Here is a 25,128-nt window from a genome sequence, read left to right as displayed (position 1 = left end):
TCCAAAAAAAGCTCAAGTCCTAACTTTGACCAGGTTTGACAAAGAAGGGAGAGGCAGAGGCGTTTTGTAAAGTGCTGCTTCCAAACGCCACCCGTCAGGACAGATTCTAAACCACCTTAACTTGCTGCCGGTTTCAACTGAAAATAAATAGTACATAGTAATCAAGAAGTCGCCGTCCCAGACCTCTGATCAAAGAACCGAAAAACGACAGCGAACGACCCGTTCCCGATTCTCTGAGCCGAAGAGTAGGAGAAGCTGTTTAGGAGGGGGTGGGTCTTCCGCGACAAACCCCGCCCCTCCCTCGCTCGTCGCTGATTGGTGGCGGCGTTAGGCCGCGACGGAGGGGCGGGCTCGCGGCTGGGTCGCTCCCTTTCCGCGCGGTCCCGTGCGCGCTGTGGGTGTGTCTCGGGAAGCGGGCGCGCGCGCGCTCGCGTCGGAGGACCGGAAAGGAGGCGGGGCCGCGGCGGCGCGCGCTCCCGGATCGCGCGCACCGCAGACGGCGCGGATCGCAGGGAGCCGGTCCGCCGCCGGAACGGGAGCGTGAGTGTGCGTGTGGAGCCGGGGCTCGTGGGAGACGATCGCGATGAACACGGTGTTGTCGCGGGCGAACTCGCTGTTCGCCTTCTCGCTGAGCGTGATGGCGGCGCTCACCTTCGGCTGCTTCATCACCACCGCCTTCAAAGACAGGAGCGTCCCGGTGCGGCTGCACGTCTCGCGGATCATGCTGTGAGTGCGGCCGAGGCCGGGCCGGCGGTGCAGAACGCCGGGACCGGGCCGGGGCGGAAGCCGAAGCCGGGCCGCCGCGCCGGGGCTGCCGTGCCGGGGCCGCAGGCAGGGCGTCCGGGTCGCCCTTCTGAGCGGCCGTTCGTCCCCGAGGGCGGTCGTCAGGGGTGGACGTCGCGGGCTTTTCCGGCGTCCCCTCGGAACTTGCACCCCTCCACAGTAAATTCCCGGGCTTGCTCTTAAATTTTAATTTTGAGCGTTCCTCAGGTCGGTGCCTCCGCTTGCTTCCTGTTCCTCACTTCCCTCCACCCACGCCTGGCCAATGAGGGAGCAACACAACAGCAGAGCCGGCGCCGCCGCCCGCCCAGGCTGGCGCCTCCCGCGCGTCCGGGGCCGCTCGTGGTCCGCACGCGAGGCCCGCCAGGCGCTGCCGCCACGCTCCGGGTCGGGCTTCCGTGGGGTTTCCCGGCGGCTCTGGAGGCCACAGGACGGGGTTGTCTTTGTGTCATTCATCACCCGAGTTTGCCCTGTTTGACATTCTCTTTACAGTTGTTGCCTTTGCATCTTCAGAAGGCAGTCAACACTTGCAGCTGCTTTGAAGTTGGCCAGAGATATTGGGCACTGAGGGAATTAAGCATCTTAGCCATCTGATACAGCGAGATTTTTGTTTCGTTGGGTTTCTTTTTTTGTTGTTGTTGTTGTTGTTGTTGTTGTTTTAATTTTTTGGCCAACCACTTGAAGAAATCTGCGAAAACGCCGAAAAATGCAATTCGAAATGACAGGGCCATTTCGCTATTGCCTATTTTGTCCTTGATTTTATTCTCTGGCACTTTTGTCTTTAATCCTCGTATTTTTTCCCCTCTTATTCTCATACCCTTCTCTATTCCATCTTCCAACAAGTTCTTTAACCTTAGTTTATTTCTTTGTCAGAATCGCCAAGAAGCCAGTCATCAAATAGCCAGCCTTGTCCCCCACCTTTTTTTTTTTTTTTTTTTTAAATTACTGTACTGATGTTTGTTAGATATTGTTCGAATAGACCTGGGGTGGAAATCAGCACTGCCACTGTCAGCCCTGTGAGGTTAGAAGAGCTTGGTGCATATTAAACACTGAACAGATGTTAGCTTGTCTTGAGCAAGTTTCTTACCATTCTGGGACTTAATTTCTTTTTAAGATGGAAGTAATACCTAATTGGTAGGTTGTGAGTATTATTTGAAATGTGAAAAATATTATCAGTGGGTCTGACCCGTAGTAAACAGTAAATAGCAGCTGGTTACAGTAGTATCCCCTTAATGGGGTAGGTATACGTTCCAAGACCCCCAGTGGATGCCTGAAACCACGGATAGCACCAAATCCTAGTATACTTGGTTTTTTCCTATGATAAAACTTACGAATTAAGCACAATAAGAGATTAACAATAACAGAACAACTGTAACAATATACTTAATAAAAGTTATGTGAATATGATCTCTTTCCCTTTCTCTCAAAATAACTTATTTTACTGTACTCACCTATTTTCACACTGGGTTGACTGCGGATAATTGAAACCGAAAAGTGAAATCTCGGATAAGGGGGTGATTACTGTATCATCCCTTAATATGCCATCTGTTAGTATTCCATATCACCTTGTAGTCATATGTAGTTTCTTCTACCCATTATGCACAATTGCTTTACATCAAGTATTTACTATTCTTTTTAGCAGTTTTTATCTCCCTCTGAGTTTTGTTAGGAATTCTCTTAAGTTACATGCAATTAGCTGAAGACTTACTTTCATATTGGATTAGAATGTTTCTCCTGTTTTCACGCTTACAGATTTCTCTGGTGTTTACTTGTTTCTTTGTGGAATTGCTGTTTCACCTGTGCACACACCTGTATTCTTTCTCTTTAAGAAGTTACGTGAATTTTGTATGTTCTGTTGGATGGTAAAACTTTTATCTTTACTTCTAGAAAAAATGTAGAAGATTTCACTGGACCTAGAGAAAGAAGTGATCTGGGATTTATCACATTTGATATAACTGCTGATATCCTTTAAGAAAATATTTCATTACTTTTTCTATAGTTTTATAATGAGATATGTGTTGTTTAATGATTTGGATGATTATCTCATTGAATCAGCCAAACCTTGGAAATTCCTGTGCCTTTTTCATCAGTAAAATAATGTTAATACCTCCCCATCACACTTTGAGAAAACTTCATGAGTAGTTGTGTGAACGTACTTTAAATTCTTATTGTGTGAACATACTTTAAATTCTTAACCGAAACATTAAATTGATTGAAAGCTACGTAAGAAAGTTTGAATCTGTTTTTTAGAAAGAAAAAATGAAATTAGATCATTTGGATAAGAAGGAAAAATATTACCAGTGCTCAGCCTGCCTATAGATACTTCATGTACAATTTCAAATAATATATCCATATTTTATTATAGCAGAGAGAGACATATGTTTAAAAAATGAATTACGTCTGTTACGATTTGAAAGGGTGATATCAAAATTATTGGTAAACTGGTTGCTTTTTGCCATCATAACTCTTTTTATAAGGAATTTTATAAAAGAAAATATTAACAATTTTAAGAGTTTCTTTGGTGGTGATATTTAAATGTTTTCTCTTGACGTTGAATTTCTGTCTTTTGACAACTCTGATCATTTTGGCCAGGCTAGTCTTTTTTAGGGTCTTAGGTTAATGTCTTGGCAATGTTCTCTGCCATTTCTAGCCTGATCTCACCTGCCTTTTTAATACCCCATGATTTAAATGGTTGTGGAGATTGAACAGTCTGAACTTGTGTGAAAGTACCTGTCTGAACAGTTAAAGCTGGTCATATACTTGGGGAATTTATCTAATTTGCCTTTCTATGACCATGAAATTTACTTTCAGCTTAACTTTTAACAATTGTCAGGTTTAGAAATAGGCTAAGAATTAGTTCTGTAGGTACCTTTTTAGGAAATAGAGTGTACCATCGGAAGAGTCTTATGCTAAATTTCATGTGTATTTTTAAGTCTGTATGATTTTTAAAAATCTGCTCAAGGGAATTTAGGTCTACTGTGAGACTAGTAATTTTGTGTATCCAGAGAAGTATAGTGAAATTTCCTGATATCTATGGTATTTATATATTACCAATCTCATTATTTGTAGTTTCTTCAGATTTTCTTAATGCTGCTGCTACTACTACTTTAAATTGTACTTGTTCTTGTAAACAGCAGTCCTAGACTTAGTTCTAAAGGAGTGATTCTTAGTGGTTACACATAATTAATAATGGAATGCAACAAATGTGTTACTAACAGTGTGGAAACTCATGTAGTAAAATGAGTTAACAATTAACATAATACTTAAAAATCCAAATATTAACTCTGCTTATTTATTGGTATTGGCACCAGTCTTGTTAATTCTGGTGATGTTCTTGTCCTCTTTGGGAAACTGAATTGAGCCACATTGGTGTCATTTGCATCTTTGAGAGACATTTTAATGTCTACTTGCATGTGACCAAAAGTGACATGTACAATTTATTATACTTGGTTAATTATTGAGCCTTGTTTATGTTTGCATATTGTTAAATTTAAATAGTGGTGATTGTTTATACTTTAGAGCACCAGTGGAATTGTATTTGCCTGAAATATCAAGTGCCCTTTTTTTTTTTTTTTTTTTTTAACTTAGTTGATGTTACAGAAAACAAATTTTGGATTTGTTCTTTTCTTACTAGTCAAAGTATCTCCGCTGGTAATCCTTGGAGGAATACGGGAGGATGCCAGTAATCTCATACTGAGGTTTTTTTGTTTTGGAATAAGGTGGATTTCACAATGTATTTGTCTTCTGCATATTTTTATTAAATTAGTGGCACATTATGTTTCTGGGCCACCTCTCTCTTTTTTACTTCAGTATTACTGTTATGGATAAATAACCTAAGAATAATTAAGATCTATTTAAAAGTGATATACTGCTCATAAATTTATATTTTCCTTAATTTACTTACATCTAGAGAATATATTTGATTGGAATGTTAAGCAGTTGTTTCTTTATTTATCAGCAGAATATTCAACAAAAAATAATGTAAGTATATCTAATTAGAAGTATTTTAATAGCTATTTAAAGCCTTATTCTTTATGAAAGAGAATACACATTTTATGTATTTAAAATACCTGACCTGAGTTACCTAGCAAAAAATCACAAGCCTGTGGACGTAACTCTGTTATAAAAACGTTAGCTCTTTTGGGAGCCTCTTTTTGTTTTTGTTTTCGTTTTTCTGTTTGTTCTATATAGCTCTCTAGCATTGGGGTCTCCAGAATGGGGTCCATGCAAAGAAATATATGTATGTAAGGAAAACAGTTAGAAGCTTCTATTAATATATTAATTTAAAGTAAAAACAGTTAAGCTTTACTAATACTTGCTATATGAACTGATGTTAATACTCGTATTCAGCCTTTAAGACAGATAAATGGGCACGTGCCTTCTACAATATGCAGGTATTCCGGAGGAAAGGAGGAATTCTGTAGGTCAAGAAGTTCACCATGTTACCTAGCATTTATTCATTTGTTTTCAGCATGTTGCAAAATATTGCAGTATATGCAATACATAAGTGGATTCTATTATCTAATTTTAGCTAATTCTTTCAAAATGGAAAAGTGGCTTAAAAAGATTTCTGCAAAGAAATCACAGATTGAAGATGATGCTAATAATCCATACATATGTAAACAGTAGGAAAATGGTGAAGCTCATACTTGTATTCTTCTTCTGAGCTGCTCTGTCACACTGAAGGATAAAAAAACACAAAGACAACCTAAATAGATCTGATAAGTTGGCTGAGACACTGTCAATGGTATTAATTAATAATAGTACATATGTAGTACCTATATAATTTATAATAACACTTATTTCGAGGATTTGTGATCCAAAAACTATTGGAGACCACTTTCTATAGTAAGATCAGAAACATATTGCTGAACTATCAACTAGGAAATGGTGCGGGTAGCCAGTAGTATTAGTAGTATTGCCACTCAGCTGTTTACTCTTTTTTTGGAGACGAAGTCCCGCTCTTGTAGCCCAGGCTGGAGTGCAGTGGCGCCATTGATCTCAGCTCACTGCAGCTTCCGCCTCCTGGATTCAAGCAGTTCTCCTGCCTCAGCCTACCAAGTAGCTGCGATTACAGGCGCCTGCCACCATGCCCAGCTAATTTTTGTATTTTTAGTACAGACAGGCTTTCACCATGTTGGTCAGGCTGGTCTTGAACTCCTAACCTCAGGTCATCCGCATGCCTTGTCCTTCCAAAGTGCAGGGATTACAGGCATGAGCTACCGCGCCCGGCTGTTGTTTACTCTTTAAGTTAAAATATTCTTTCTCCACAGCTACAGTTAGAGAGCTGCATGGTGACTTACTTGAATCAACAGAATTTGAGATCTGTGATTATAATTGTCATTATGAAGATATATAATCAAAAGCTGTAAAGATTGTTAATAATTTTTTAACCTTCTGAGATTATTTTAAAATCCATCTTAGTACCAGATTGTTAATAACTTTTTAACCTTCTGAGATTATTTTAAAATCCATCTTAGTACCAGATACCTTTCTTTAAAAAAAAAAAAACATGGTGTGAACTGTTTTGGTAGTCTTATTAAGCCATATAGCTACAATTAATTAATATCCCTACCTATTGAGAACAGTTTGCCTTTGTTTTGGGGTTGTATGGGATTCATTAATCTAAGTATCTGAGTACTTGAACTGTTTTTGTTTTGTTTTGTTTTTGACACGGAGTTTCACTCTTGTTGCCCAGGCTGGAGTAGGGTAGTATGATCTTGGCTCACTGCAACCTCCGCCTCCTGGGTTCAAGTGATTCCCCTGCCTCAGCCCCCCAAGTAGCTGGGATTACAGGCACCCGCCACCTTGCTAATAACTTTCAGTCATAAACTAATAGTTTTAATAGGTTTTGATATAATAGTTTAATAGCTTTTAATTATAAAACTTACTATGAATTATAATTTGTGATTTAAAAAACTAGTTCAGGCCAGGCGCAGTGGCTCACACCTGTAATCCCAGCACTGTGGGAGGCTGAGGCAGGGGACCATCTGAGATCAGGAGTTTGAGACCAGCCTGGCCAACATGGTGAAACCCTATCTCTACTAAAAATACAAAAAATTAGCCGGGCATGGTAGTGCGTGCCTGTAATCCCAGCTACTCAGGAGGCTGAGGCAGGAGAATCTCATGAACCTGGGAGGTGGAGGTTGCAATGAGCTGAGATTGTGCCATTGCACTCCAGCCTTGGTGACAGAGCAAGACTCTGTCTCAAAAAAAAAAAAAAAAAAAACTGCTCCACATTTCTTTTTAGTTAATGTAGTCATCATATACTGAGTAATTGCCCTTACAAGCTAATAGATGCTAACTTAAAAAGAACAAATTCCTTGGGATTTAGTAGTGGCCATAAATTTTTTTTATTTCCATATCACACTTTTAATTTTCTAAACGGAGCTTGTTTGTAATACGTTGAAAGAGTGGCTTAAAAGAATTGTCTGACCTCTAGAATTTTGCCTTGATGAGACAGCAATGCATGTATTTTTTTTAATTAAAGGGAAAAAAGATCTTTAAAAGGCTTCATTTTTTTAGTGATTTCTTCAAGATTTTGTAAAGAAATCTTGGAGAAGATTTCTTATAAATTTTCGTGACATAATTAATCAGTAGTAAACTGTATTAGCAGTGTGATGGAACAGGGATTGGCTCTGTTTTCCTGGTACCGTTTAGGATCCATGCTGAGCTGGAGGGTCTTAGAAATTTTAAGGGAAAAGTGATTTAACAGAAGACTTCCCTTCTAGGGATTTAATTCATCTGTTCCTCCAAAGGCCTCACTTTTTGGAGATCTTACAGATCAAAAACCTTGCATTAAGTTGTGAAGGCCCGAAGTAATACAGTTGAGTTAGCAAAAGGAATGAATTCCTTCAGGGAATTATCATTCTTCTCTCCAAGAATAATTTGCTCCTTTTTGTATCTGTCTCTTTGCTGCTATTTGTATGCATTAAGATTCCAGCAAACTCCTCAAAGTTGAATTCATTAACATGTCAAACTATTTGCTTACTAATACTTTTAATTTGAAGTGATAAGGTGGTATTTCTGATGAGTTATCTAATTAATTTTCATTTCAATATAGGCTCTGAACCAAGTTGTCCTGTGGGACAAGATTGTTCTGAGAGGTGATAATCCGAAGCTGCTGCTGAAAGATATGAAAACAAAATATTTTTTCTTTGACGATGGAAATGGTCTCAAGTGAGCAATTCTTGGTCATTTTTTTACATTTAATAAGAGATGAAAAAGAGAGAAAGATATATTTTTATTTTAAAGAAAAATACTTGAGAGTAAAAGGAGAAAAATTGGAAGAGAAGTATTTATGCATATCTGAACTGAAAAATTGGGTGGAAATGCAAAGTGGGATCTAAGATAAGCAATTCTCTTGCAGGTTGTGAAATGTCATAGTCAAACTAATAAAGCTTCTATCTTAAGTGTACCAGGAATATGGGCTTGTTCAGATGTGGTAGGGCTGTGGTTGTCAAATAAAAGGGCTCCTTTCTGAGCGTGAGTCGGGAAACCTTAGAAGCAGCGTGTTGGGTCTAGGAGTTGATAATAGTTAAGGGAAGTGCTATTGGTTCTCCAGACGTGACTTCTCTAAAGCTCAGTTGACTCAGAGTGACTGATCTCTCAGGTTATTTTTACCTCTTAGACTCTAGTGGCAAACATTCGAAATAATTTTAGAAGAAAGCTATTTTGACCAAGCCAAACCTCTGTATTTGCAATGAAAATTTCAGAACATGAGAATTTTGTTAAGGTTTGTCCATCTAGGTAATTGACAAGAGTTAGGTTTCAACTCATTGCTCTGATTCTTAGCTTGTCTCTTTTTACATTTTCTGTTTGAATCATTTAAACTTTTTGGTTGAGAGTTCTATTAACTGCAGCTGTGAGTTTCTATGGGTCATCCTGGGACATCAGTAAATGTAGTCCTGGTGTCTTCTAGCATTGTCCTTGGATTTTAAATGACATGAGAAAATAGTTCTTTTTGCAGATTAGCATATTAGGATTTCTGTTAGGAATAGATGGTTATAAGTAAAGTATTTAACATCTCAGTGTTTGACTTAAAATTTTTTTTTGATCTACTAGCGTTTCTGATGATTTGTGTTTATTGTATCTTTTTATAGGGGAAACAGGAATGTCACTTTGACCCTGTCTTGGAACGTCGTACCAAATGCTGGAATTCTACCTCTTGTGACAGGATCAGGACACGTATCTGTCCCATTTCCAGATACATATGAAATAACGAAGAGTTATTAAATTATTCTGAATTTGAAACGACATATTTTTATACTTAATGAATTGTATCTCATTAATCTCTTCCCTTACATCTTCATTTATTGTTGGTTTGGTTTTTTTTGTTTGTTTTTTTATTTGGTATAAGAACTAACATCAAAAGGCCTGTTTGAAGGGAAAGGTTAATGGGCTACTTAATGTTACAAACAAAACAAAAAAACAAGGCTGCCACAGTGGAGTGTTATCTTACAAGAATAAGAACTACATAAAATGGATTTGTAAAAAATACATATTTGAAGTATTCCCTGTATTTCTATTATTCTCTATGGAATATAAAGTGAGCATGAAAGGTAGTTAAAACTTTCAGGTGCCTGTAGAGTCGTAACAACTCTGTATTTTATGCCTTTTGCATTCACGCGAGTTCATGTTGGATGTGATTTAAAAGTAGACATTCTCTTTTATCTCTTTTAGGATATGTTCGATTACTGGAAAATTAATACGGTTATTTGTTAGAAGTCTGGTTTATAAAAAAGTGATGGAATTTTATTCCATTTGTCTTAGGAAGGCCCATAATACTTGTTTTTCTTACATGTGACTAGCAACTTTCTCTACTTAAAGACTAAATACCTCTTCATATGCTGTAAATTATTCTAATTCATTTTAAAATCTTTTAGGTAAACCAAATGTGTGTCTTCAGTACTTTCTCTAAAAACGTTCCTTTATAGCTTTTTACTTTTTTTTTAGCGTTGCCATTGAAAGTTAAAATGTTTGCATGGTTTACCCTCTGAGTTACGTTTCTTCTAGGGCGCATGCCTACTGTCACTAAGTGAATTATTTACTACTTTTTGTAGGTCTACATTTTAATAATTATTGGGATAATAACTGTGGTATGCTTTCCCATTTACAAACCACTCATAGACTTTATGTCATCCTCAATAATCTAATGAGGTAAGTAGTGTGTTAGCTCTTTGCAGATAAGAAACTGAAACCCAGAAGTTTATTGAATTGCTCCATGGTTACCTAGGGATCAAGGAGTAGAGTTAAAACTTGAACTCAGATCTTCTAATTTTCTGAGCTCATCCTTTCTCTTATACCTCAGATTGCAGACTAATCAAATTTCACTTAAAACCTTCCTGATATTTTTGTCACTTTGGACACCCTTTCTATTCTAGAAAAGGTTTCCTGTTTTATATGAAAGTGACTAATTTTCAAACTGCCAACAACGTATGTCAAGGTAATATTCTCTGAATAAATTCATTTCACTTATATTAAAAGCATAAAGAAATCTACATGTATGTAAAAATAACTTAGAAATTCAGTACATAATACATGATTGAATACGTGATCGTATTTAACATGATTTTTTTTTTCTGCAGTGGATAAACAAACATCCCCAAAGTAGCAACTGCAAATCAGTTACCCTTAGAAAAGCAAGACCAAACACTGTAGTTACACTATTAGCAGTAACCAAAAAGGGCTAATATTTTCTAAGAATTGGGCTAATATTTTCTAAGAATAGTTTAAATTATAAACATTTGTTATATTTACCTTATGTGAAATATGTCACTATTTAATTACATTAATTTTAACATCTGTTGTATGGAGTTGTATAGTTCATGCAAAAGCCTGTGGGTATGGGTTTTTCAAATCAGCAGAAAGGTCAAAGATACCATGAATGCTAAACTGCTTGGCTCCCAGCTTTTTCATTAAACTTTTCAGGGTGTTGGTTTCTTTATCTGTAAAGGGACAGAGTTGGACTAGTTAACTTTAATGGCAATCTTTTTACTCCACACAAATCTATAAAATTTATCTGTTCAGCAAAAAGATTGAACAAAAAAAGCACGTTAGTAATATGAAGACAGGAAAATGAGTGAAAGTCTAACACATAACTCATATTGATCTACTTTATTTCTGTTAGATTTTACACTCAGAAAATGTAACCTCATTTATTTTGTACAAAACTAGACATGGAAACTTAAAATGTGCAGGTGTCAAAGCTTAAAAATCAGGTGTGTCCTCTTCAAAGAAGGTATTCGCAATAAGCCTGCAGTCTTAACCAGACCTGGCACCAGTTTAACAGTTCGTTATACTTCTGTGATGAGTGGATCTGTTAGTCTGGTAGAGATTAGTGTTGAAATTTACTTGAATTACAATTTCACAAGCCCACTTTTTTTGGAGTTTGGTGAGGAAGAGAAGTAGAAATGCCCAACTAGCACAGCATGGAGAAAGTTTTCTGTTGGCTTGACTAAGGGAAATTGCTCAGAACAAGAATGCTCCAATGTGGGAATAAGGACCCTCAGTCTCAGGAACTCATTTTGGGGTGCAGTTTCTACATTTAAAAAATTGACTTGTGTTCAGTTTGATAACCGTTTCATTTGCTTTAGTCTCAGTGTTTTAGAGAAGTCTTATAATGTTCTACAAAGACACAAAGCTTTAGGCTTATACAAAACTGAGTATGATTAGAAATTTCTGAGCCCAGAAATGTTTCTGAGAAAAGAGAATGATTTCAAGACACTTATTTAAAAGTAATTATGGTTAGAAATGAATTAATTTAAAAATGTGCTCACATATCCCTTTCTCTAACAGTTTAACTAGGCAACCATCTGTATCAGTGTTTTTTTATTCCCCTAATGGATTACATTTGGTTTCTTTATTCTGAAAGGAAAATAACAAAAACTTCAGAAATTCCTAAGGGCGTAATAGGAAAGTGAGTTTTGAGTTTCCTTTCCTGGAATTATTTTCTAGTTCTTTGGTGGGTCTCGTCAGCCAATTCATAGCTGGGCTTTAAGATTATCATCTTAGAGATGATAGATGGGCTTTTTGGAAGATTTCATCTTAGAGATGAAAAGCTGGGCTTTTTCTCTAAGATGATGAGCTTAAAGCCCAGCTATTGATAATGAACATTTTTCACTATTTTTTTTTTCTATCTGAAGCTTAGAGATCTAAAGCTTTGGATCTTTGGGGTATATGTCAATGGAGGTATTATTTTATAATACTTTGTATTGACATGAAGTGGGTTCATGGGGGAAGAACCATAAGCTGTGAACATTGGTAGCAAACAAAGATATATTCATTTCAAAGCTTTCCTTGCTTTTAGCAGAGAGAAGCCTGTGTACCTTACATGTGTGACTTTCAGTAGTTTAAAGAGATGTTTCAAAAAGTTATTGCATGTTTTTGATGCAATTTGAGAAATTGTTTACTTCACAATGTAGTCATTCATAAAAAAATTCATGAGAATACTGAATATATGTTTGAGGATTTTTCTTTTCTTTGTTTTTTTCCGAGACGGAGGTTTGCTCTTACGCCCAGGCTAGAGTGAAATGGCACAATCTTGGCTCACTGCAACCTCCACCCCCCAGGTTCAAGCGATTCTCCTGCCTCAGCCTCCGGAGTAGCTGGGATTACAGGCGCCCGCCACCACGCCTGGCTAACTTTTGTATTTTCAGTAGAGATGGGATTTCGCTGTGTTGGCCAGGCTGGTCTCGAACTCCTGACCACAAGTGATCCACCTGTGTCGGCCTTCCAAAGTGCTAGGATAACAGGTGTGAGCCACTGTGCCCAGCCGAAGATTTTTCTTAATTGCAATAAATATTCAGCATTTTTTCTAATGAAAATGAATTTTGTTTACGAGTAGAAGTATGCATTTTAAAAGACTTTCAGATTTATGCTTTTTATGTGAAGCTGCTAAACTAAAAGTAAATGGAAGAAACCAAGTCTAGTAGGTTTTTTCTTTTTTTGGTGGGGGTGGGATGGGGGAGGTTAGCTACACTTAAAATATCTTCTCCAGAGACTGTATGCTCCTATACTAGACTGTAAGCTCTTTGAGGGCAGTCTGTCAGATTTATCTTTGTATCTTCCCCAGGGCCTAGCATAGTGCCTTGCACATAATAGGCACCCAATAAATACTGATGAAGAATGAAGGCGTTGTGTTTCTAATGTGACCAAACCATGGGGATTCTTTGTCATTAATACTGTCCTCCTTTGTAAGTGCTGTTTTTCTTTTTTTCTTTCTTGAGTTCCTAATGAGATTAGATCTTACCAAGTTCAGTTGGACAATTCAGTAAAGGTAAATGCTGCTCTTGATCTAGTTGCTGTGACCTGTGTTCTTTCTGACTTTTGCTGAGGGAGCCAAGTGATAGTGGCTAGTGATAAGATTGATACATAAATTGCTTTACTTTAAAATAACACTAGAAGACCCTACTGTAGCCCTGACCGCCCCCCCCCCGCAAAAAAAAAAAAAAAAAAAAAAAAAAATCTCAGGATGCATGTTTAAAGTACAGCTCAGGAAGAAATGGGTTAAAACAAATAGCTGACTCTTTGAAAGGCCAGGGTGTTGGCTGATCCTCCGCCAGCTTCTTGGGCACATTGGCTGGTTTGGCTCACTAAGGGAACATTTATTTACCAGTGAATTCAGGCAATCAAAACAGAAATACTCCCTCAAAACAACAGAAAATCATTGCATTTAGAGGGTAAGGGTTTTTAACCTAAGTGTATGTTACCAGGAATGATAAAAGAGGTCAACTACATTTTACTTTGTTTTCTCCCAACCTGGGCAAGTGTATACCAGAACTTTCACTTTTTAAACGTTTTTCCTCATACTCCCTTGTCCTTTTCCCGCTCTCCCAGTGAAGTGTTAAGCAAGAATTCTGAGTTCTGTAGATTGTTGCCTGATTGATGAGTTGCCATGGCCAAAAGAAAACTTACAACGTTAATAAGTATACTTTTATATCCAAATAAACCTCAAGCCTGAAGGAGCTTTGAAGTATTCCCTTTCCATGCCACTTGTGTATCTGTTGAGTATAGTTGGAAATAGGCACCTAAGAGTTGAGAAGTACATGGACTGATTAGTACTATACTGTAGAAAAAGCCTCTGTGCATTTCTTCTGAAAGCTACCATGTTTGTGCTCCTAAGCTCTATGCTTGCTTGTGAGTGGCTTGGAATGGCTGCAAGCTCCCTGGTGAGGGAGTACAAAGGGTGGGAAGGAATCTAACAGATGTGAGTGGGGAGGAAGTGGGTTTTGACATGCGCTGAGGAATCTGAAACAAATTCATCTTAGAAGTCTGCTCAAGGTTGTGTGGGTCTCGCTCAAATTTATTTGAGAAGTCCATGGCTTGTCCAACTACTGCAGCCTCTGCTGCTGCTTTAAGAATCTGTAAGTGCTGTTAGTTCTCTGCACGTGCACCGACAACCAAGGATGACTAAAAGTCTAACTGGGAATCACACTTAATTGAGTTTAAGAGAGAAATTGATTGCTACCTGACTCTTGCTCTCATCTCAACATTTGAAAGCCTGATTTAAGCACTCTGTTAGTTAACACCAAGTGCTATGATAGGTAACATCAAAATTTTGGTAGCATAAGAAAAAGTTTGGCTGGGCACGGCTCACGCCTGTAATCCTAGCACTTTGGGAGTCTGAGGGGGTCAGATCACAAGGTTAGGAGTTCAAAACTAGCCTGGCCAACATGGTGAAATCCCGTCTCTACTAAAAATACAAAAATTAGCTGGGAATGGTGGCGCGTGCCTGTAATCCCAGCTACTGGGGAAGGTGAGGCAGGAGAATTGCTTGAATCGGAACCCAGGAGGCGGAGGTTGCAAGATAGCACCACTGCACTAGATAGCGCCACTGCACTCCAGCCTGGGCTACAGAGTGAGATTCCGTCTCAGAAAACGAAAGTTTATTTCTTGTTTTTACAAGGAACCAATGTGGGTGTTGAGGCAGCTTTCCACATGGTGTGACTGAAGGACCCAGGTGTCTTCCAGCTTGTGACTGCCATCCCAGGATTGACAAGACTTCACTTGAAGTTGGCAGTCTGGGGTTGAGGAAAAGAGTGGAGAAGGCCCACCTGCTTAATTAGCTTTGCCCAGAGTATCACACCACCAACTCGCATTCCAAGGGTGAAAACAAATTGCATGGCCCTGTGTAGATAAGCAAGGGGCCTCTGGGAAGTACAATCTTTGGTTGGGTAATCACTTCTCAGAAACAACTGTGTGGTGGATGGGAAGCATAAATCTTTCTTGCATAGCTAGTCACTCACTTTCTGCTCATGCTCACCAGCTTAAGCTGACCCACCCCTGTTATACCCCAGCAGGGAATACCAGTTGATTATAGTCAACATTTTATTTTTTGTGTCTTGTCTGTAGTGCATTAAGGATTTTCTGAAGGTGAGCATATTAGATTTTAAAGGTTAGATTTTAAAGCACTTACCAGGCATGAGTTACCTGATCTAATCTCTAGCCTAATCATCCAGTACTTAATTTTTTATATTAGTTCCTGGAACATTATTTCCTTACTTTGCAGCAGCATTTATAGCTCTTGCTGCCCCTTGGGAATATATATATATGTGTGTATATATATGTGTATATAGGTATATATGTATATATGTGTATATATGTATACACACTATATATATATGTTTCATGTTTGTCAGTTTCATGAGCAAGAAGGCTATGTTTATCTTGTTCACTTTACTATAAGACACTACATATTTGCTGAGTAAATTGAATTAATAAAAAGCAAAAAATGAGTGTGATTAATAAATTTTAGTTATATTGGCTTACACAGGTATTTTGTCTCATGTAAGAGAGGCATTTCAGGACATTCCATGACAAATTTTCAGAGGATAAACGAACTGGGTTTTTACTGTAAAATGTTATCTCCTAGTTGTATCTCAGTGATAAATGTTTAACATTAATGGTAAAGGGAGGCATATGGAGTAGTTTATATTTGAAAATTATTAGGCTAAGGACAATCATAAGTCCTTATGGATTAATGTCTTTTGCCATTTTTTACATTTGTAACAGACAAAAGAAAATGTGGAAAAGTTTATGAGATATTTGTATATAGTTTACTGAATAATATAAAGCATGTGCCTCTGTAACTACTACTCAGATCAGCAGTTGGAACAATATCATTACTGCATGCTTCCTCCCTATACCTCTTCTGGATCACAACCTGTTACCTTTCCACTGTCTTCACTTTTGTGTTAGCCATTTTCTTGCCTTTTTTGAACATTGTACTACCTGTGTTGCATCCTGTCAGCTTTACTACCATCATGGACAATAGAAACATCTCAGTGGCTTACAAAAACAAATGTGTATTTCTTGCATCAATAGGGGCTTAGGATATACTCCTCACATCTCTTCATTCCAGATTCCAGGTTGAGAGAACAGTTCCTTTTGCGATGCCAAAGGGCAGTTAGAACTGTTGGGAACTCTTGGAGCCTCTGATTGAAGGTGACAAGCATCATGTCTACTCCTTTAATTGACTCAAGCAAGTTACATGGCAAAGCCAAGAAGTTGAAGGGTTGGGGAGCTAAATTCCATAGGGAAAGAGCACAAGTCACATGGCACTTAGTAATACTCTTACAGGAAAGGAGGAGGGAATTCTTAGAAATATAAGTTATCACACATTCCTAAGCGATATAGTTTAGTTTGGTTTGGTTATGAACATAAGTATAATCTTATCATAAGAATTTTTGGTCTTCCTGCTTTGGCTCAACATTAACTTTAAGAGTTTCATTTATGTTTTTGTGTGAAGGTGTAGTTCATTTTCATTGTTTAGCAGTTTTCATTGTAGTATAGTCATCCATAGTAGGCATCTGGAGTAGGCATAATTTATTTACCTGTTCTGTTGACAGACATGTGCTCTGAATATTCTTGTACAGGTAGCCTGGTGTATGTGTTTCTCTAGGAAAGGGATCTTCACATTTTGTTGCTTGCATAGCACATCAAAGATTTTTTTTTTAAACTTTCTTAAATACTGAAAAATTTTCATCTTGTTATAGAATGTAATTTTTGGTACATTGCAAATATTAACATTTTAAAGTACAAACTGCACATTACTTTTTTGCATTACTTTAAAAATGTATCTAAATGTATCCAGTAGAATACAGTATTTATATGATTTGATACAATCATTCATTCTCTAATGAACAAATTCTTCCTTAATGGTCAAAGTTCTTATTTCTTTTTCAAATCATATTTACATGTCTCTAGCAAAATTTTGTCCTAATGGGTAATACTCTAGAGAGTGCTATTTTCAAGTCTTTTATTGATAACTCTACCACATTTCTTTGTAACAAAAATGTGCATGTAAATTGAAATTGATCTTTTACAATTTCCTCTGACTCCAATATTCTAAGTTCTAAGGGTTTAAAAGTTATTCTGGAGTAAGTTAATTCTGTGATTATCAATAGTACACAGTTGATCAAAACAAGTATATTAGAAATGTGATAGATAATCCTAACTCTTGATGAGATGGAATTAGATATGGGAGGGGATAATTTATGTTGCTTTTATTAAGGGAATTATTAAATTATTTATTTGTCCCCAAGGTTTGATGCCTTGTGGCAACGCACCATAGCAAGATTCTGGATGAGGTGAGGCTTTCTATTGTGAAAGGGGTGATGGAAGGAAAGAACCTCAAGCCTGGGTGCATTACCAGCCAGATCACTTTAGAAGTACGCATGAGAGCAGAGCTGATTTCCGTACAGCTCTCTGTCACCATGCACAAAGTTCCATGTTCCTCCTAATCGAAGACCACTGCTCTAGCATACACATCTAAGACTGGAAATTCCTAAGTCTTGTGGAATTCGTATCAACGTCTTTATATTACCAAACTTTCCCAAAGTGGTTTTTCGAAGTATGAGTTCTCTTTGCCTCAATTTGGGTTTGCAGACTTTAGTTTTTGCCAAACTGGTGAATATCCAATGGTATCTTATTTTGGTTGTAACTTACATTTCTCTGTTTGCAAAAATGAGAAACTTCTATTCATGTTTATTGTTCATTTGAATTTCTTTCTTAGGTGCCTGTTCAAGTTTTACCCATTTTCTATTTGTCTTATTGATTTGTAGGATTTCTTTATATACTCTCAGTTTGAGTCTTCTAGCTTACCCTTTCACTTTTGCATGGTTCCTTTTGATCAATCAAGCTGCTTATTATAATCAAATGTATTAGGCTTTTCTTTTATTTAATAATGCTCTTTTAACCATTCTCCCAGCTATCTACGGTGTTATGAAGCAGAAAATCTCTTAGTTTTGAAGTCAGAATATCTGGGTTTGGATTCTGGTACGGACACTTTCTAGCTATGTGAAATTGGCTAAGCAATGCTCACTAGAGTAAGTTGTCTAAGCCTTATGTTTGATATTAATTGTTTGTGCCTGGCATTATTATGTTTGCTTTGCATATATTAAACTCAATGCTCACAACAACCCTATGAGGTAGATACTATTATCATTCCCATTTTAAAGAAAAAGAAGCTGAGATCAAGATAGGTGAGTAACTTGCTCCCTGTCAGTGTGGTAGGTAGTGGTAAAGCCAATATTCAAAGCCTGGCACCTGCACTAGGGCCTGAACTCTCCTCCATACAGACTGTGCTTCTTCCTCAGAAACATGGGAATGAGAATACCTTTCTTTTAGAATTGCTGTGAGCAAAAAAATATGCATGGGAAAGGACCTCCCAGCATTTTTAGTACATAGCAGGTTTTTGTTATTTCTGTGAAATGTAGGGGAGTTGAGGAAACAGAACCGAACAGAACACAAACATTAAAGTCTCTTTGAAAAGTCATATGTATTTTTTAAACAGATAATTGTAGAGCAAATTGAATACTTCTTTTACCTTGTTCAAACCAATGAGTCTTCAGTATCTTTAATGTAGGAGACAGATGTTCTCTGAACAACAGACTTAGTATTTTTCTGGTAAGAATGGAAAAAAATCAATTTCTTAGCTCAATCATATAGATTAATTTCTTAATGATCTTGAAAAGTATAGGAAAATATACCCTCATTTTAACCATGTGGCCTAAAAAGGGCCAGAGAAAACAAATAATAAAGCTTTAAATGGAAGTTGGTGTGAAAGACAAAATTCGCCAGACAATAAAGATAATTTTACTCTGGATATTACAATAGGGAGAATTTTCATTTCCGCAGGAGAATGTGTGAAAGAAATGAAGGAGGCCTGGGGTTTTAGAGAGGCAGGTAAACAAGGGAGTCAAGGGAAAGGATGCGGGGGCTCAGTTCTTGGATATGCCAAGGGAGGTGGTTCCTTGAAGTTAACTGTTTCTCATAACATAAAAGGTGGGAGTTGTTGTTTTTTTTTTGTTTGTTTGTTTTTTGTTGTTTGTTTGTTTTTAGCAATTGCTTTTTCCTGGGAGCACAGGGCTCTGGAAATTTTCAACATTGTCACTGCCTTTAGGAAAGCTAAGAAAAATGCAGAATCCTCTACTGTAACAGCAAGGCTATGGGTCAGTAGCCAGGCAGTCACAATGGTCAAAGCAAGTGTGTAACAAACCTAATCAAGAGCCTAATCCCCCGAAGAGAAGAGGAACCCAAAATCTGAAGTGATTTATAACTTTAACTTAAAGATTGATAGTTCAGCGGCTACCAACCCCCCACTCTTTGCACTTGATTGTAAATCAAGAAATTCAATTAAATATTTGCACAGCATGTTTTTTTTCTAGCAAGTTCTTTATTTTAATTTTAATTTGAAATCAGTGCATTATATTAATAACTCCATTGATCGTTTGTCTACTTAACAATCTTTGATGATCTTTCCAATAGTGAAATGATCCTATAAAACCATTGACAGGTTCTAAGATTTTTCCTTTGTCTACCCATCCCTACTAACTAGAAATACATTTCTGGGAAGTAGTCTAACAATAATTTCAGTTTTGAAAAAGGTGTTGGATGGTAAGGAGACTATAGTGTTTAAAGGCCCTTATTGATCTTTTTATAGATTTACTGAAAGTTGAAAACTAGCACAAAGAGGTCCCCTGTAACCTTCACCTAGTTCTCCCTCATGGTGACATCTTACTATAGTTCAGTATCAAAACATAGAAATTGCCATTGGTACAGTTAATAGACTATTCAGATTTCATCCATTTTACATTGTTCATTTGTGTGTGTTAGTATCTTTAATAGGCCGACACTGCTTATACTCTGGAGTGGAGTGTGGTAATACAGACAGTTCTTCAAAACACTTTACACTTTCTTGGGAGGTTTTTGTTTTGTTTTGTTGTTTTGTTTTGTTTTGTAGTTTGGCCTTAATTCTCAGCCCTGCCTTTAAGATTTCTCCACTTGTCTTAGAGAGTCAAGAATTAAAGTATTGCCACTGCAGTGATTATTAATTAAAGAATAAATATATTGAAGTGGGTTGGAGGCAGGGGGATAACATGTCGCTTGTCACATTGAGCCAGCTGGTTAGAATTCTCCTGATGGATGCAAAGGCCTAGGAAGCTTAAGTTCCTAGATAGCAGAGAATCTTTGCCCTGCGTGAAAACAATAAGGAACATCACTACCTGGTTGGAATTGCTGAATTTGGCCAGGGGGATCAGTCCTTTCAAATCTATGTCTCTGTGTTGGTCATTTTCCTTCTAGCAAGGAAGATCCATTATTTAAGAGGTATACGATCTCCAGGAAAACCTATGAAAGATCTGTCAGTATCTTTTGTGCTTTTATAACACACTCATAACACACACATAAAATTACAAATAAGTTTCACAAAATACATACACTTACGGGGATATGCTCATTTATTCTTTCATATCATTTTTTAAAAAATTGGTGGTCATTACCTGGGGTAAATCAATTTCAGGACCCTTGTTTAAAAGAAAAGTCAGTTCAAACAGTAGTAAGAATTGTTAGGTTGGTGCAAAAGTAACTGTGGCTTTTGCCATTAAAAGTAATGATAATAAGAGCCTAAAAGTTTTCATAATAAGAGCTGCAATTTACTGGCTACCTATTATGTGGTAGGTGATTTTCCAAGAAAATGACCAGTCATAACATTCTTGGGATTCATTCAGTATTCAACACATAGTTATTGTGCTCCTATTTGCTAGGCATTGTTCTAGTAGACAGAGCAGTGACCAAAGCAGGAAAAAAAAATTGTCTAATGGAATTTACAGTCTAGTAGGGAGAATATTTAACAGACACATGAGAAAGTAAAGCATATTTCATGTCATAGGATGTAAGCACTATGAAGAGAAATAATTAGGGAAGGGAAATAAGGAGTACTGGGATGCTAGCTTAAGTAAGGTGGTCATGGCAGACTTCTTCAACAAGGTGATATCTGAAGGAGATGAGAGATGAGAGAGAAAACTGCAGGGATATTGGGTGGAAGAGAAATCATGGCTGAAGGAACGGCAAGAGCCAGACCTTGAGGCAAGACAGATACTGGAGAATTCAAAGGATAGGACACTGGAGTTATGATTCAAATGCAAAACAACAGGCTCAGGACATTGAGCTCAAGGTCAGACTTAGAGGGTCCTGAACAAAAGTCTAGCTGACTCCAAAGTCAGTGCTCTATTCGTTACAAATAACTCCATGTGCTAGTGACTGCTCATCTACTATGTGTCATTATCCAAACTCTTGCTCTAAATATTTGATGGCCATCTAACGTTTTCTGGTTAAGTAAAGGAGTCAAATTGCCCTTGCTAGAAATCACATTTTAAAGGAAACTGTCAACAAAAGAAAGACACTCGGGACTACAAACTTTTCAAAGATTAGTCAGAGGCAAATACGTCTAGTGTGTTACTGTTTCAATTAAATGATTAGTGAGATAGCACTGGAGAATCAATTTCTCTATAAATGAAATATTTTTTAACCTAGTGTAAGCAGTAAAGTCACTAGAGAGGAAAGTAATTTTTCCAGTTTCTTGCTTTAAAAATTTCTTTATTTATGATAAAAAGTGATAGCACCAGAGAGTCTTTGGCATGGCACTATGCACTGTGTAGACCCGATACCCTGAAGCTTTGTATTTCATGTTACCTTTATGAGGTGGAACTTCTTCACACTGGCAAGATAAGTGCTTGTGAAAAGATTGGAGAAAAACAGTATAATCATTATAGTGGTTTTTTCCCAAATGGGTTTTTGTTTTTATTTATTTAGTTAGTTTTGCTCATAACTGGTCCTTTGGTGCCCTCTGGTGATATAGCTGATGAAAACAAGTACTAGATCTCTCATTCTCTCTCTCACACTATATAGTATTGCCATCTAATGTACACAATTTACAACACCAAAATGCATAAAGAAAAATTACCCACAAGAATAATTGTACACTTACCAGTTTATTTAGTCTTGCCTCACATAAAAATTGCTAAAAGTTTTGAGTTGAGAGCGGTAATGTAAGAGAAAGCAATTGTGAGGGTTTCTTTGTATGTGTTTTTTTACTTTTTGAAACATGAGACAGCTTCTCACTCTGTCACCCAGGCTGCAGTGCAGTGATGCAATCTGCACTCACTCCGGCCTGGACCTCCCAGGCTCCAGTGATCCTCCCATCTCAGCTCCTTGAGTAGCTGGGAACACAGGAATGCACCACCCCACCCTGCTAATTTTTGTATTTGTAGAGATGAGATTTCACTCTTGCCTGGGCTGGTCTTGAACTCCTGAGCTCAAGTGACCCACCCGCCTCAACCTCCCAAAGTGCTGGGTTTACAGATGTGATCCACTGCACCCAGCAGCAATGTCTAACTTCATAAACTGAGACTACGCTAAAAAATCCATGGCAAGGAAAAAAAAAAATTTAAATCTCTGATAGACTAACAGAAATCAATCAGCCTTACCACTTCTATGTGCATATTGTCAGTAAATCTCCTTTCATTGAAACAAGGCAAGTAAATTAAAAATGGTGAATAACCCACTGACTGAAAGCATGGTATTTTTTCTGGGCAATCTGAACTACAAACTGGTTGACAACAGGAAACAGTATGGCCGTACACTACATGATTTTCCATCATTAAAACTATGGAAATCTTGTCCTTGTCCTCATGTGTTAGATATTTCTCTTTTAAATAGTGTACAGCTGGATTTTTAAAATCCAATCTGGTAAGCTATTTAAATTGGTGGTTATAGTGATTAATAATGTATTTGGGCTTGTTTTGCCCCTCTTATTTGTATATAATGCATTTTTTGTACTTGTTTTGTTCATCTTGTTTTATTTTTAATTGAATCTTTGTTTTTATTTAATTATTTTGTATTCAATGATTTAAAAATTTTTATGTTAACCTTGAAATATTGTCATGCAGATTTAACCAGTTCTTAAGCTACTGATTCTTACTAGTTAGAAATGTAAGGCATTAAGAATGTGAGCTCCATTAGAGCTGGGATTTTTGACTTTGTCCACTGCTGTATTCCCAGAGTCACAGGATCCTTGGGGTGTCGCTTTTCCAGCCAGAAACCTCTGTGGCTGGTGGTGCCTTTGCCCGAGTTTTGCTGAGGCCTGCTGGGCTCATTCTGCCCACTTGGCCGGGCAGGCTGTGCTTGACTTACATTGCTGGCCTGGATCCCTCACCTGCCAAGGGCAACCCAGGCCCAGAGTGTTGAGTGGTGTGTGAGCAAGCCAGTGTGGGATTCAGTCACTGTGCACACTGAGGTATGCCAGCTGCAGTAGCATGGACAGCTCCAGGTGCTAGCAAGGGTCCTGGCTCCCTGCAAGACTGTGGCCAAATGAGGCATACCACAACCATCTTCCATGGCTGTCACTGGGGAACATGGTGGTATCCGCAAGCTTGGAGATGCCAGGAAATGCAGAGCCCCAATGAGGGCCTCACAGCCCTGGCTTGAGAGCTCCTAGATCTAGGCTCCTTGAAAGGCTGCAGTTGTTCTCTTTTTCTCTCTTCTTTCCTTCTTGTTGCCTGCAACGTGGTGAGCAAGGGGCATGTTTCAGCCCCTCTTGTGTTACAGCTCTTTCAGCCCTGCCATATTTGGTGGTTCCTGAGTTCTTGTCCCAGGTCCAGAAAGAATGAGGTATGTGGACAAGTGGAGATTGAGCAAGGCAAAGAGGTGTTTAACTGAGTGACAGAACAGCTCAGAGGAGACTGCAAAGGTAGCTCCTCTCTGCAGGCAGGTCAACCTGCTGTCTGCAGCCTTCAGTGGAGAGGAGGCCCAGAGTTGGTAGCTCCTGTCCACAGGCAAGTTGTCCCATCCTCTACCCAAGCCTGGCTGAGTCTGGGGTTTTTATGGGCTTTAGAGGGGAGGAATTGCATGCTGACTGGTCCATGGGCAGCCATAGGCAGACCCGGAAAAAGCACCATAAGTTCTGTATCCAGTCTGCAGAACTGATAACCTGGCCCCCAGGCTTCAGTCTGTCCCTGGCTTGAAGGTGTGGCTTCACTGGGAGGCCTGCTTCTTTGTGCCCAGGAGCTTGTCTACCTCCTGCCACCATCAACCTGCCATCCACAGTGCCCACAGTGCCCAGGCTGTTTGTGCCAAGGGGCACCTGCATGCCCTGTGCTGAACTCCTCTCAGCCCCCCTAAGCCTCCCTCCTGTGCTTGTCAGTGCCCAAAGTCAGGAGGGGGCTGAGGTGGCAGGGGACTGGCATGTCAGCATTGCCTCAAGCACACACACACCCATCTGGGTTGTAATAGCACCCAGGCTTATCTGCAACTTTACTACCAAATAGGAGCAGGCGCCAGAAGCAGGGAGAGGCCAGGCATTGGGAGCAGCAATTCCAACCTGCAGGAGCAGGAGGGTTTCCTGGGCTCCGGAGAGCACAGGTGTTGAGAATAGGCCCCCAAAATCTGGCCATAAACTGGCTATAAACAAAATCTCTGTGGCACTGTCACATGTTTGTGCTAGCCATGATGCCCATGCTGAAGGTGTGGGTTTACTGGAATGAGGGCAAGGAACACCTCGCCCACCCAGGACGGAAAACTGCTTAAAGGCGTTCATAAGCCACAAATGATAGCATGAGTGATCTGTGCTTTAAGGGCATGTTCCTGCTGCAGATAACTGGCCAGGCCCATCACTTTATTTCGGCCCATTCCTTTGTTTCCCATAAGGATACTTTTAGTTCATCTATAATCTATGGAAACAATGTTTATCACTGCTTGCTGTCAATAAATATGTGGGTAAATCTCTGTTCGAGGCTGTCAGCTCTGAAGGCTGTGAGACCCCTGATTTCCCACTCCACATGCTCTATTTCTGTGTGTGTGTCTTTAATTCCTCTAGTGCTGCTGGGTTAGGGTCTCCAAGACTGAGCTGGTCTCAGCAAGTGGCGCCCAACGTGGAGGCTCAAACCCAGATCGAAGGGTCACCGGAGCGACGGTTGGAGAACATGGAACTAAGTTGGAGGACACCTGAATACTCTTATGTACTTCTTACTCTCATGGTGAGTAAGAAGGAGAGCTTGGAAGCATCAGGGT

General features: G+C 38.7%; 1 protein-coding gene across 1 annotated transcript; it reads left to right on the top strand.

Moving 5' to 3' along the window:
- The first annotated feature begins 473 nt into the window (after positions 1 to 473).
- On the top strand, positions 474 to 13,074 carry LOC105466636 (signal peptidase complex subunit 3). Its single transcript, XM_071092808.1, has 5 exons — positions 474 to 726; positions 2,668 to 2,743; positions 4,687 to 4,761; positions 7,844 to 7,959; positions 8,883 to 13,074. The coding sequence occupies exons 1-5, from the start codon at positions 584 to 586 to the stop codon at positions 9,013 to 9,015; spliced, it is 543 nt and encodes a 180-aa protein (XP_070948909.1). The 5' UTR covers positions 474 to 583; the 3' UTR covers positions 9,016 to 13,074.
- Positions 13,075 to 25,128: the final 12,054 nt, after the last annotated feature.

Source organism: Macaca nemestrina, chromosome 3 (genome assembly GCF_043159975.1).
Source record: "Macaca nemestrina isolate mMacNem1 chromosome 3, mMacNem.hap1, whole genome shotgun sequence".
Lineage (NCBI taxonomy): Eukaryota > Metazoa > Chordata > Mammalia > Primates > Cercopithecidae > Macaca > Macaca nemestrina.
This window is presented reverse-complemented; position numbering and strand designations above follow the sequence as displayed.

What these genes read in the sequence shown, in the direction of transcription:
- LOC105466636 (XM_071092808.1), top strand. Translation starts at nt 584, where the DNA reads ATGAACACGGTGTTGTCGCGGGCGAACTCGCTGTTCGCCTTCTCGCTG. An exon ending in AATATTCAACAAAAAATAAT is followed by an intron (nt 4,762 to 7,843) that starts GTAAGTATATCT and finishes ATTTCAATATAG; the next exon opens with GCTCTGAACCAAGTTGTCCT. An exon ending in GACGATGGAAATGGTCTCAA is followed by an intron (nt 7,960 to 8,882) that starts GTGAGCAATTCT and finishes ATCTTTTTATAG; the next exon opens with GGGAAACAGGAATGTCACTT.